Genomic DNA, 13,172 nt, shown 5'->3' with positions numbered 1-13,172 from the left:
GAGCCAAGAAGGCGAATTCTATTTCTAGAAAATCCAGAGTTTTCCTGTCTTTTTTCAACACTTAAAACAGGAAAAAAAAAATCCTAAAAGGACAACAAAAAAAAGAGGACCGACCCAGATCATTTGCATACTGCAAAAATAAATTTAAATAAAAAGTAAACATTTTTTTTTTTGCATTCTCCTGAAAATGGTTGGTTGGGATTTTTTAAAAATCTGCATCCACACCCAACACGTTGCCTAGAACGTTTAGAAAAAGATATGACAATTCCCGCCCAGCTCGGATTTACATCGTCAGACTTCACGGAAATCCAATCAACAAGAAACAAAACAAAGATGCCGAGAGTTTCAAGTTCCTTCTCTCGCAAGAAAAAAAAAACGAAGCCAACTTGACAAAAGACGGGGCACGATGTGGACAGATACAAGTCAAATAATAACCCACACAAAGTGTAGGAGAAAAAAGAAAAACAACAAAACAAAGAAGAAGAAAACTGGACTTGGTCGTAAAAACTCTCGGTGGGGGCACAGTCGGAGAGCTATGGAGAACAGCTGCGATTGCGAGAAGGAAATTTACAAGCGACAACGACTCACAGTTCCATTTCACAAATCCCCTTTTTTTTCTTCTAGCCACTACTACACCACCACCTACACCACACGGAGCCATCGCAGTGGTCTACCCCGAAACAGGGAGAACAAATCGACACCACCAAGTTCCAGCATTTTTCTTTTCTTGTTTTTCTGTGTGTTTAATTTTCTCAGAAAAAAGCCTTGGTTTCGTTTGATTGTCACTCGTTGGCCGTGATGGTCGTCGTCTAACAGGATCGAATAGCCACTGCTAAAAAGGTGATGTATAAAACAAAAGAAATGACTATCGACTGTGAATGGAGAAGATCCAGGAGGGGGGAGGACTTGTCGTTATCCGCAGGATCGTCTCCTAATGGACCATATAAGGAATTCAACAAAGGAAGGCTCCTTATCACCGACTTCGCTTGATACCGCGTCCTTGCGACTATTGACCATCGTGACCTTAGCCATTGACCATCACATCGTCCGGAATACCAAAGAAATAAAAAAGAAAACCGGTGATCAAATAAAGATTTCCGGCTATGAGCTGCATAATGGGCATATAGATGTTTGGAATCGTGGGAGATATAGCCATTGTGATATCATCGATTCGGAAAGACCCCGAATTGCATATAGTGCGACGAGTGCGGCATGCCATAATGCCATTAAGACCTTATTGCGTTTACACGCACACTGAACGAAACAAAAGACTGTATAGGCATATATAGGACGCATGTGCTCCGTGATACTGCGTGTATATAAATTTAGTATCGGTTGTCCCGCGCTCTTCTCGTTCTTTTAATCTCCCAACATTTTTTGGTGTGTGTTTGTTCGTTAGTATATATATTCTTTCATTTCCTAGTTCTAGGACTGTGTAAATTATGCAGACGAGTCCCATCCATCCATCCAGCACAATGCCGTGTTGAAAACGTCGAGCTCACGGTCCACATCATTCATCGATGCGTTCCACCCAAAAAAGATATCGATTATGTGAAGCTCGTGCACGGCGCATAAATCAACCTGTCAGAAGCACAACAAGCACGTAGCGTGGGCCACCCAAACGCTTAGTTAGTCGATATACTCTGCAAGTCACTGTATATATAGTTTACAATACCTTCTTGGAGCTCCATATTAACCAAACGCCTCGTTATTTGTGTGTGTCTTTGTGTATTTCGAAGCAAAAAGATTGGGAAATATGCAAAAGAGGGGGGAGAAGAACAGTAGGTGGCAACAAATATTAAGACAGGGCGATATATGGCGTAACGTTCAAATCAACAAATCAAAGTGTTGGTCACGTATAGTTTTCGAAATAGGTTGCAACTGATGGGTATGTATGGGACCGTCAAGCCACAAGAGCAAAAATATAAGCTGTTTCACGGACATTGTTCGTTTTGAACGCAGAAATCAAAGCATTTCTTTAATTTTGTGCGGGGGGGAAACAATCGCTATGAGTTTAAACCAACAAAACGGAGGGAGGGAAATGCGTTCTATTTTCAAACTGTTGATCGAGCGTGAGCTCTTCTATCGCGATCTTCTTCTGCTCTTTTGCATCTTGTTGTTCTCTTTCTGTAGTAGCAAATGGAGAACTTTAGGTCGCACACTCTGCTTTTGACGACTCGTCAGAGAAAACACGCAGAAGAAGCGAAAAGCCCCCATTTCGAATGGCTGACGTTATACGCGTCTATAAAATACGAGAAAAATAGGGAGAGGCGACTCGTAAAGTGAACGAAACAACAAACGTTTGTATATCGCTATTCCCTTTTTAGTATAGGCCAGAGAGTGAACGAAATAATAAAAAAAAAAGCCAATGCGGATTATTGTTTACTGTCTGCGAGCGGCGCCAACATTTGAAAAAAGAGAGAGAAAATAAAAGAATAGATCTACACACGCTCGACTATGGCACATTTACTCATCACGGAATGGAGAGGGGAGAAACGCATGATTTACACGCTCGTCGTTTACAGTTGCCGGCTTGCGGCTACGTGTTTTCGAATGTGTCAAAATCATCAGGAACAAGAAAAATAAAAGGGTGTCCTCTCCATTTGGTGTCGTGTCTTTGCGAGGCCATTCAGTTGGAGGAAAGATAGTGCAGAGTATATACACGGTGTCAAAGCTTTGCTCAAACAACAGTATTATGACTACACTGTCTCACTCACAACAAGCGACTTGGATAAAGAATGTTTTCTTTCGTTCTATTTAGGCTTTTATAGTCCTCAATGGGATATGAAGATGATACTTTGCTGCTGGAGAACTTTTAAAGTCTTCTGAGAAAAGAAAAAAAGGGCGGCTCGGAAAGAAAAAAAAAAAAAACGAACACGAGGGGGTTTATTATTATACTTTGTTGGTCACGCAGTGGCACGATGCGTCCAAGAGTCGCACAAGGAACTGTAGCGTGTTTAATGGCCGACGTCGAACAACAATTCTTAGCATCTCTTTTTTTCTATAGTCCCCGAAATATAGGCAGGCCGCTCTCAACTATTTCTCGCTAATACTTTATTGTTCTTCTTCTTCTTCTGTTGATTTAATGATGACCGTTTTAACACGGCCGTACCTGATGCTCGGCAATAACTCGCACAGTCTATACCCTCTTTGGGGGATGGTTTGATGTGTTCGGGTTCCGCTGTGCTGGAGTTGTACAATGACACCATCAGCCGGTTTATTTCTAGTGGTTCTAATTTTCGCTGTGTGGAAAACGACCAACATCGTACAACTTGAAGCACAAACACAGACATTCTATACAGAGGGCCGCCCTATTGTGCGTCTGTGCGTGTTTAGACTGATGGGGCGGACAAGCAAAAGAGCATCCGGGATGCACACACGGAGAAAAAGAAAAAGAAGAAGCGAAACGTATTCCAATGTGACTCGGTGGATGGAGCAACACCTCGAGCACACCATCTGTCGATTCATTCATTACATTCGAGTATAGTTTGAGAGCGTCGGAGAGAGGCGCTTCAGATTGAGAGGATATATACCAATAACAGCCTACTTATACTCGAGTTTATTCCTGGACTCTGCTGCGATCTTTTTCACTGTCTTCCTCCCTTGTTTTTGTTTTTTAAATTTCACAACTTTAAATAAGATTTTTATTGAACCCCCCCAAAAAATAACAAGATACGTTTAAATTTCATCAAATGTTGAATGTATGTAAGACTAAAACGAATGGCAATAATCGGAAGAGGCGCCCAATTAACATTCTGAGACGGCGGCAATCAGTTATTTTATTTTTTTCTGTCGTGGAAATGGTTTGAAAATGTAAAGAAAGAAAGAAAACAAATCATTTTATCTCTCTTAAAGTTTTGGGCGCGGGCCGGAAGATTTTGTCGAACAGTTTTCCTTCAGAGTTTTTTGCACTAGGGCGACAACAGATACATCAGTGTTGTTTTCGACTTGACGGAGCATACCGACTCTGGCTGAAACATTTTGGCCGTCTCTTTAGTAAAACAACTGAGAAGAAAAAAAAGAGCAACAAAAAAAAGAAAAAGAAAAAGATTTTGGGTATTTTGACCCCATCGCGACATCAGCCCACGTTAACGCAGCGACACCATCATCCGGTCGGGGAGGAATTTTTTTTTTTTTCTTTTCCCTTCCGTTATGTTTCATCTAGAACATCACAATCACAATTTTTAAAAGACACGAGTTTTCTCTTGGTTTCTTTTCTTTCTTTCTAAATACGAAATTATTATTTCTTTTTAAACAGGCACTCACTTGTCGTCTCTCATCAGTCGTTGAGTCTTTTGACAAACTCTTCGGGTCTGCGCGTTTCTCTACTTTTCAGATATGTCAAGACTTTTGCGACCAGCCGAGTTTCCGGTGACGTAACACGCATCCAAGTTGTCAAGAGTTTTCAAAAATATATACATACAGGCTACTTTTAAAGTAAACTTAATGGTAAAAACATTCGCCATCTTCTTTACCAGCCACCCCTGTTTTTGCTTTGGCAACAGAACTATACTGTACATCAATTCGAAGAATCCCGACTTTTCGTCAACGAATACCATTGTATTTTATTGTGGTTCACAAAGTATACTCTAAAACCCACTGCGAACAAACGACGGAATTTTTTAATGCTTTCTAGGATACCTGGAACACATTCCACAACAATCTTTTTATCGTGGTGATTGATCGACTGTTGATCAAACGACTTCTACGCCTTGCTGGCCTACGAATGCTGCGCATAAAGAATCTCTCTTGAACTTATGTAATTACACCGACCCACGTGCTTACGGCAAACACAGCATCTTGGATTGAATACTATTCGCATAATCTTCACGTTACTCTATCGGTAATGAGATGATTGACGGCCATCAAGTAAATGAGAACACGATATCGACGTCATCTCGCTTGACTTTATATAGTGTCGCTTTTAAATAGAAAGTTAATAGGGAGCCGATTGTGTTCATTAAAACCAATTGCGACTCAAGTTTTCTTGACGAAAGAATATCGAATCCTTTGCCAAACGCAAAGATTCTTGCTCTCACGGTGAGTAATCGCAGGTTTGCTGGTCTGCTGGACTGTCTGGCGGCCACAATAAGACGCTGGAAAAAGAAAAAATCGAATAAAATATGCGAAAATCTCTGTTTTTCATCACTCATCCCTTTGTTCCGAAAAACTTCTTTCGTCGTTTGAACGTGTTTACCACCATCGTGAGATTCGAATGCCGCGTTAACAACAGCGCGAGCGTGTCGTAGCCCATAGTTTCGGCCGCTCATCTCGACAATGTTCAAGAGGCATTCACGATCGAGACTTCCTGCTACCGTGAGTTCGTCGAGATAAGCGACGAGCAGAGGCTCACCGGAATAAATTTAGTCGAGGGCAAACCGCAAAGTTATTCGACTTGTTGGAATTCTTCCGTCGTCGAGGAGACACGGACGACATTCCCTGGCTCTCTCTTTGTTGGCCACGCCATTTTTACCTTTCTTTAACGCAACGATGAGGTTTCGTGGAAACGTTTTCTTCTATTTGAACCACCGACATTTGGAAAACAAGCCTAAAGTGAAAATTAAAAAAAAATATATATATATATCGCAGCGAAAGAGACAAGAAGAATAAAACAATAGAAACAGCTGGAAGTTGTTGTTTTATTCTTTTCTGTTTTACATCTTTATATTCTTTTCTCGCACATTCTTTTTCGTTTTTCTCACTTCTTTTTTGCTGGACCCCATTAAAGTATTTCAGCTGGCCGTGTCTCCCATCCTACCCTTAATCTCAAAGGCAACAACAGTAAAAATCCAAGAAACGGCAGTGCGGATGAAAGAGGTGGTCCATCGTTGATTTGCTGCTGAGCCACCAAGGCCAGCAGGCAAACAGTCTTGTTATGCTCCAACCCACGAAATCACAACGCTGACGATTGACACACCACACAACGCCCCGTTGCCCACCGCCCAGGAAAACACTTTTGGTAAGAAACACGACGCGAACACATTAAAGACGGAATTCGAACGAAGACAGCGATAGTCGTAGGTGTCCCATCTATCGGACGGGAATCTAAACAAGGCCCGACGTTCGATCATTGATATATCTGTGTACAACGGAGAGATGCATGATTGGATATGGACGGATCGACTACGAGCAACTACTAAGTGATCCATTGTTGTTCGTTGGCGAACTGGAAGAAATCACCGGGCGTTGTAGCGGACACGACAGGGACAAGATTATGATGGACCACGGTTTCTTGTACCGGTAACCCGGTTACATTTTCTATTTCACTTTGGCCGGCTCTTTCTTCTTCTTCGTCCTCTTCTTCTTCTTGTTCACGCTCCTCAGGTGGAGCTTCACCAGCTGTCTCTGTCTGAACTTCGTTTCGATTGGAATTGGCAGCCCGCATGTGAATTTTCCGGTGTTTAAAGTAATTGGCACGCACCCGAAATGCCTTGCCACATATGCCGCAAATATTGGGCTTCTCGCCGGTGTGCAGTGTCGAATGAACCTGTTTTATTTTTTTTTTTGGACGAACAAAATTGAATTAAGGCTGCCAAGTTTTTGGTATTAATTATAAAAAGCATCACCTTCAGATCTCTGGATGTCTTAAAGGCTTTCTGACAAATTTCGCAGGCGAATTTGCGCTCGCTGTGAACGTACTGCCGGTGGCTGTTCATGCTGCTCGTACTGCGAAATCCTTTGCCACAATCCGCGCAAGTGTGAGGGAACTCACCCGTATGCTTCCGCATGTGAATTTCTAATCGATTCTTGTGAATGAAACTTGAAAAGAAACAAAGAAAAGATCAGCATTTCATGAACTTCTAAAGGTCTAGGAAAATTTGCCATTACGAGGCACTGCAGTGTTGACATTGATGCGGTTTCGTGCTCTGATGGGTCTTCAGATGCTGGTTGAGCGAGCTTTTGTTGCTCATTGGCTTCTGGCAAACGTGGCAAACGTACTGTAAACTATTGTCCGGCCCTCGGTCGTGTATCTTCTTATGGCACTTGAGACTGTGATTGGTGGCAAAGGCTGAGTCACACATGTCGCATTTGAACTCTTTAAGACCGCTATGAAGTTTGACGTGATTCTCCAGTGAAAGGATCGTCTTCATCTTCTTGCCGCATAAATGGCAAACAAAATCACCCTCGCCAGCGTGCACAGTGTTGCTGTGGGCCAGTTGCTCGGCGCGCGTCATAAAGTGTTCTTCGCAATACTTGCAGCTATAAGGCAAACTAGGAAATAAAAAAAAATCTTTGATTAAAAAATTCAGATAATAAAAGGTAATTCCGTAATTCCTTACGGATTCTCGTCAGTGGGATGTCTCTTCTGGTGGTATTGCAGATGATTCTTGTACTTGAAACGCATACCACACAATTCGCAGGTGTACTTCAGTAGCTAAAATAATAGTTCCTTTTTTCTTTTAGTGACCAGGCATGATATTGTGGATGTAGTCGAATACCTTCTCCTGATCTCCGTGAACTTTGCGTTTGTGGGTGTTGACGTATTGAGCAGTATTGAATTTTTTCTGACAAATGTCGCACTCAAACTCACGTTCGTTGGTATGTGAATTCATGTGATAGACGAGTCTCGAATGCTGGCTGAAAATCTTGCCACAGTGCTCACACGGATACTCGACAAGGTGACTCATGCGATGTGCCTGGTACATCTTCTCCGTCCTACTGGTGTAATCGCATGCGTGACATGGGAAGATAGGCTGTACCTGATGGGTTTTAAGATAATGTTTTGTCACTTCACAGGCTCGTCCTTTGATGGACTTTTGGCAAACTTGGCATTCCCATAATTGACCAGGTCCACCACCGATTAGCATTTCATCTATCATACAACAGAGATTGAAATATTGAGTTACATATTTTCAACAGCAATAATTTATCACATACATATTAAGGTGTTCTGTCTTTTGCTAATGTGCTTCTGTAGCTTTGTTTTTTCTGTAGGAGTAAAACTTCTTCCCAATTTTGTTTCAAGGAATGGAATATCAAACATAAATTTCTTATGCCTTGGTTTCTGCTTTTGTTTGGCTTCTGAATCACCAGACTGTTCATCACTTTCAGAGTTCAAGTCTTCTTCAAACTCATCTTCTGTATCAGATACTGGATCTTCTTCAGCTTCAGTAAAATCTGTATCATCATCTTGATTTAATTCTTTGCCGTCTTCAGCCTTTATTCCCGTAGCATCCATTGCCTCCTCAAGAACAGCCTCAGATGAAATTTTTTCCGATGCCATAGGGCCACCTTGTACCAATTCTTCCACCAACTTTGTAAGATGATTTGATACACTTTCACTTTGAAAAATAGCTTGGGTTTCTCCTGTTTGGGCAGATGTGGATTCCTCTAATATTAGAGGTGGGCTTTTGAACAGGGACTGAACCTCATGACACTTGTTGTAAAACACACTCCACTCTTCAACCCTCCCGCTACAATTATGACAAACAGTTTTGGAGCATACCTCCTTTTCAGAGACGTCAATTTCAAGATACTTTTGGATGGCAAAAGCCATAAATTGCCCAGCATCTCCAAATATGTCAAGGTAGGAAATATCCATGCACTGTGTACCGCACAGCCGGCATATAGGAATTGAATCGGTTGATTGTTCATGTAACAGGATATACATTTCCTTAAAAATTTACGAAATAAAAAAGAGTCTTCAAAATATAATAGTTCAAAAACAGTTTAGCGGCCACGTTCAGCAGTGTTTTTTTGTTGTTTTCATTTCTGACAGCAGCTGACAGCAAGGGAAAAAGAATATCTACGAATAAGGCTAGGTTGCCAAATTTTTTAGAGGATTGCTTCTGTGGAAAAGATGGTTGACCCGGGTAGTGCTCGGCCCCGCGCCAATCGGGGAACTTTTTAGTCGATTCAGTGCGGTAATTTCGGTGCTCGGTGCCTTCCCCGATTATTAATGAATATTGATCTAAATTGGCAGTTGCCCTGCGGCCAACAAGAACAAAATGTGACCCTAGTCACGTGATTCTCGTTGGCCTATCAGAAAGCATGGTCACTGGTATGACCAACCCCCTATATGGCTGAAGCGGTCCTATCGGTGCAGCACCGATTATAGCACCGTTCCTCACCGAAGAAAAAAAAATCCCCGCGCCGAACTTCCCCGGTTCATTTTTATCGGTGAAGGTTAGTGGTGTCCCCGATTAGAATGTGATCGGGGCCGAGCCGTAGCTGGCCCTAGGGGCTCACATGATTAGGTATTTTGTGTGTTTGGGTAGGTCTTATTATTTATTATTTATTTTTTGTATAAATTAAAAAAAAAAACAAACAATATGCCATTTAAAATACTTGATAATGCCAGCGCCTTTCTTCATCTTACCAATCCTATGTTGAAATGATGGAGAAAAACTCGAATTTAGATACGTAATTTACTGGCGCGCCAGAAAATCATAAATTTCAGATCTCCTGGATATATACGATATCTCCAGATATCCTGGAGCACGTTTTGTAAAAGCCAAGCTTGGTGTTCCGTACGGTAAATTTGCAACTAATCAATATCTTCACCAAGAAGATTGGAACTCGGCCACAGACCTCAAGAAAAAGTCTACTGTGTAGATAATTTTGGCTAAAAATAAAGGAGAAAATATGTTACCATATAATATGTTACCATATTTTGGCGGTAGTGGTTTTGCGAAAAAGAAATAAAAAACATTTTGTGGCTTTTGCTGGGTATAAAAACACCCTGTTGAATAGCGAAAAGGTATCAGTTACATTCAGCTGTCAAACAACATCATCCAAACAACATGCAGGTCTGTTTTCTTTATTTATTACTTATCATGTGCTGCTGGTAATGTAACATAAATGGAATGTAACATAAATGGAAAACTTTTCTAGATCCTTATTGTCGCTGCTTTGATGGCCATGGTCGCTTGCCAGTCAACTTACCATCAACCAAGCTACTTACCTTATCCGCAATACAAACCGGAGCATCACGCTCCTGCCTATAAACCTGAGTACTCAGCTCCTGATTATAAACCAGATTACCCAGCTCCTTCCTACAACCCAGAATACCAAGCCTCTGCTTATAAACCTGAATATTCAGCTCCTGCCTACAAACCTGAATACTCAGCTCCTGCTTATAAACCGGAACACTCAGCTCAAGCATACAAAGCAAACTATCAAGGACCAGCTTACAAACCCACCTATTCTGAACAGAAACCTGCTTACTCTGAATACAACAAACCAGCATACCAGGAGCCAACATATTCCTACCAGGCACCATCCTACAAGCCATCCTACAATGAACCAGAATATAAACCGGAATATAAACCGGAATATAAACCGGAATATAAACCAGAATATAAACCTTCTTATCCTGAATACCAACCCTATTCTCCAGCAAAGTATCCTTCGTACCCCAATTATTAAGTGTTGAGTAAAAACATGTTTCAAACTGTATGTCATTTGAATTTATCTTGAAAAGTTTTCTCTTTATGTTTTACCAAATACAGAGTTTATCACAAAGAAATATTTTGTTCCAGATGGTTTTTTACATCTAAAACCTTGCTAGTTTCGTGCACCCAATGTGAAATTTGACGAATTATTTGATTGGTTAAAATTGCTCTCATCGTGAATGCTTCTAATCATTTTACAAATGTTTTAGAAGACGGTTTTAAAATCCAAAAAGACAATAAAGACATTTTTTACTTTTTACCGTCAATAATTTTGCAAAATCGCCATTTCCAACGTCACAGAAGAGAAATAGTGCATTCAATTTTTTGTTGTTTTTGGAAATCCAATTTTTTTTTCCGATTATGAATAAAACGATTTAACACTGATTTTTTTTTGTTTTGTTTGTTTAAAAACACGTTAAATCTGGCAGATTTCAAGACGCTAATACCTTCTGCTAGTTACCGTAGTTACCTTCCTCGAAATTAACGAAGACTTGTCAGTTGCATCTGGGAACTAAGGTTTTCAGCCCACGTGAATATCCTGCCTTCGTTTTTGCATAAAGTAATCCTCAATTATTTTCTGGGCACTGATTGTCACATCGTAAAACGACGCCATTTACAAGAAATCAAATAATCCAACTCGGCCCTGGTAACACAAAATCGTGGGATGAACGTAGTCAGTCGTGCTACGCCATCTTTTATCAGGATTGATTCATGGAAGGATAAAAGCTACTAAAAGTGAGTTGAAAACGATACAAAAAACAAAACAACAGGATAATCAGCATACTAATATGGAGCAGTTCATTTGAAAGGGGAAAGAATGTCGGGCATCCAAGCGTAATGAGGATTGATGAATAGAAATTATGTAGAAACTACTGTTAGGCAAAGAAATGCTTTTTCAACAGTTTGCATTGATGGCGGAAGACCTCAAGGAGAAATCGATTCGGTGGTGATTATTTTTCGCACAAGTGAAAAGTAAAACAATTCTCTTGTTTTCTCTGATGGGCTCGCTGAACGTTAGGTAAAAACCACAGTATTTTCTTTTTGTTTTGTTTTTCACACGCAAGTCTAACACCGAAATGTCAGCTTGAGATGGGCTAGTCATCCTGAATCGGTATAAAACATCGTGATGTTTTCTGTAAAAAGCATCAGTTGCATTCAGCAAAGACAACCGAAGACAACAGCGTCATCTTAGCCAACATGAAGGTCTCTTTCCACCTTTCACTAATTATGTGTCGTGGATTGTTACAAAATAATATCAAACTTCGTTTTTTAGATCGTTATCATTGCTGCTATCCTGTCCTTAGTTTCATGCCAAGCACCATATTACCAACCAACGCACACTCCTTATCCAGAATACAAACCGGAGTACCAGGGAAACCCATCATACCAACCGGAGTACCACGCTACCCCTTCATACAAACCGGATTATCCGGTACCGGCTTACAAACCTACGTATCCTGAATACAACAAACCAGCTTACCACGAGCCAACGTATGCCTATCAAGGCCCATCATACAGACCATCGTACCCCAAGCCTGCCTACAAACCTGAATACGAACCTTCATATCCTGAATATCAACCCTATTCTCCACCTAAGTATCCCTCTTACTAAACCTACTGGTGGACAATTAAAATGAAGGATTAGGAAGGATTAGCAAACAATCTTTCATATCTAATGATGTAATAGCAAAAATAATTCCTTTTTATGTTTAAATAAATTTAAAAGTCTATATCACGTAAAATTCAGAATATCGACTTTCTACTCAAATCAGCTTCTTTTTTGCCCGATAAATGTCTGAAAGACCTTGCCTGGCATGTTAGACACTTCATATCGATTTCAATTTGTAAAACGAACAGTAATTTACCTGAATGCCAATTCCAGTGATCTGGGGTAGATAGGCCTCAAACATCAATTGTTTTTCATTCGTTCCTTCTACCAGAGGTTGCACTACTTTACTTCATTTCGCGATAAAAGTATCACTTTTATTTGTTACACTAAGATTTTTTAAAAGTAAAAAACTAGTGAGAATACTGAATCAAAGCATTTTTACTCCAAAGTAATCTTTGGATGCAATCTACTTTGAATTGTTTTGGGAATTATTGGGAAATAATTATTGAAAGTTACGCCATGAGGAAGGCAACGTCTCATCGCAAATGCGCGGTCAGCTGATTCAATTCAGCTTCTTGTCTGCCTGTCTGGTGCTTTTTGGGTTCAGCCTCGAGCCAGTCGGGGCCGATCGCTAGGTGCTTTCCATAATTTTTACGACAGAAAAAGTAATAACATATTCTCTAGAAAGACAGAAACAAATTCTTCTTTTTTCTAAATCGAAGTTACAAAGTACTTTTGAATTTTACATAAAAAAAAAAAAAAAAAAAAAGGAGTAAAACAATTGCAAGCCTACCGCCAGATTGCAGATCAGAGTCATTGACTTTGCTGAAGTCGAACAAGGAATTGGCCTCATTTGCCTCGTGGTCTCCGTGTGGTAAGGACCTACTGTAATTTAGATTTTCCACGAATCCATTTCGGTAACGTTACACTTTTTTAATTCATCCACCGGTGAATTTGATTGGGTGTGAGGATGATTGGGTTGAGTGTACTGACAAGTGTGTATTTAGTGTAGAATCCAGATTTTCAAAAAGCGTGGCAGTGATCAAGGGGCAACCACGTGTTGGCGATTCTTCCCTGCGTCTGAGAGGAAAGCAATGTAATCGGTAGGTTTTTTGTTTCCATGTTTAATTCTTTGTTCAGTGAAGCAGGAAACAGAATTTTGAAAGATT

The 13,172-nt window shown here is 40.5% G+C and overlaps 3 protein-coding genes and 1 long non-coding RNA gene across 12 annotated transcripts in view; 3 read left to right on the top strand and 1 right to left on the bottom strand.

Annotated features, from left to right (window-relative positions):
* Positions 1-1,711: 1,711 nt before the first annotated feature.
* Positions 1,712-8,756, bottom strand: LOC116931108 (zinc finger protein 85). Of its 3 annotated transcripts, XR_006651308.1 has the most exons (8): positions 7,879-8,756; positions 7,440-7,813; positions 7,281-7,375; positions 6,829-7,212; positions 6,567-6,759; positions 5,703-6,487; positions 5,474-5,548; positions 1,712-2,242 (listed from the first exon to the last, which is right to left on the bottom strand). XR_006651308.1 is itself a non-coding variant. In XM_032938619.2 (6 exons), the coding sequence occupies exons 1-6, from the start codon at positions 8,609-8,611 to the stop codon at positions 6,137-6,139; spliced, it is 2,130 nt and encodes a 709-aa protein (XP_032794510.2). In that variant the 5' UTR covers positions 8,612-8,756; the 3' UTR covers positions 5,622-6,136. The 3 variants fall into 3 exon arrangements, 1 of the variants encoding a protein (XP_032794510.2); XR_006651307.1 differs by having other exon boundaries at positions 1,712-5,548; XM_032938619.2 differs by lacking the exons at positions 1,712-2,242; positions 5,474-5,548 and having other exon boundaries at positions 5,622-6,487.
* Positions 8,757-9,592: 836 nt separating this feature from the next.
* LOC116931145 (adhesive plaque matrix protein) lies at positions 9,593-10,468 on the top strand. The gene is made up of 2 exons (XM_032938678.2): positions 9,593-9,749; positions 9,835-10,468. Exons 1-2 carry the CDS (start codon positions 9,744-9,746, stop codon positions 10,366-10,368), a joined length of 540 nt encoding a protein of 179 aa, XP_032794569.2. The 5' UTR covers positions 9,593-9,743; the 3' UTR covers positions 10,369-10,468.
* Positions 10,469-10,846: 378 nt separating this feature from the next.
* On the top strand, positions 10,847-12,136 carry LOC116931152 (adhesive plaque matrix protein). 3 transcript variants are annotated; one of them, XR_004398739.2, is made up of 3 exons: positions 10,847-11,129; positions 11,192-11,597; positions 11,668-12,136. XR_004398739.2 is itself a non-coding variant. In XM_032938687.2 (2 exons), the coding sequence occupies exons 1-2, from the start codon at positions 11,592-11,594 to the stop codon at positions 12,004-12,006; spliced, it is 345 nt and encodes a 114-aa protein (XP_032794578.1). In that variant the 5' UTR covers positions 10,871-11,591; the 3' UTR covers positions 12,007-12,136. The 3 variants fall into 3 exon arrangements, 1 of the variants encoding a protein (XP_032794578.1); XR_004398740.2 differs by having other exon boundaries at positions 10,862-11,412; positions 11,478-11,597; XM_032938687.2 differs by having other exon boundaries at positions 10,871-11,597.
* A 423-nt stretch (positions 12,137-12,559) lies between these two features.
* The window catches only part of LOC123475968, a 38,737-nt gene continuing 38,124 nt past the window's right edge, over positions 12,560-13,172 (top strand). Inside the window, exons 1-3 of one of the 5 annotated variants that reach the window (XR_006651477.1) lie at positions 12,560-12,668; positions 12,774-12,877; positions 13,011-13,106. This is a non-coding gene — a long non-coding RNA (uncharacterized LOC123475968). Of the gene's footprint in view, positions 13,107-13,172 lie in introns of all 5 variants that reach the window. The other 4 variants (XR_006651474.1, XR_006651475.1, XR_006651476.1 and 1 more) reach the window with 4 other exon arrangements.

Source organism: Daphnia magna, linkage group LG9 (assembly GCF_020631705.1).
Source record: "Daphnia magna isolate NIES linkage group LG9, ASM2063170v1.1, whole genome shotgun sequence".
Lineage (NCBI taxonomy): Eukaryota > Metazoa > Arthropoda > Branchiopoda > Diplostraca > Daphniidae > Daphnia > Daphnia magna.
The sequence above is the reverse complement of the archived record's forward strand: the minus strand, read 5'-3'. Positions and strand labels throughout refer to the sequence as shown.

Coding starts and splice junctions, on each gene's coding strand:
- LOC116931108 (XM_032938619.2), bottom strand. CDS start 8,611: ATGTATATCCTGTTACATGAACAATCAACCGATTCAATTCCTATATGC. Junction 7,814..7,878: donor AAGACAGAACACCTTAATAT/GTATGTGATAAA, acceptor GTTGTATGATAG/ATGAAATGCTAATCGGTGGT. Junction 6,488..6,566: donor AGACATCCAGAGATCTGAAG/GTGATGCTTTTT, acceptor AAAATAAAACAG/GTTCATTCGACACTGCACAC.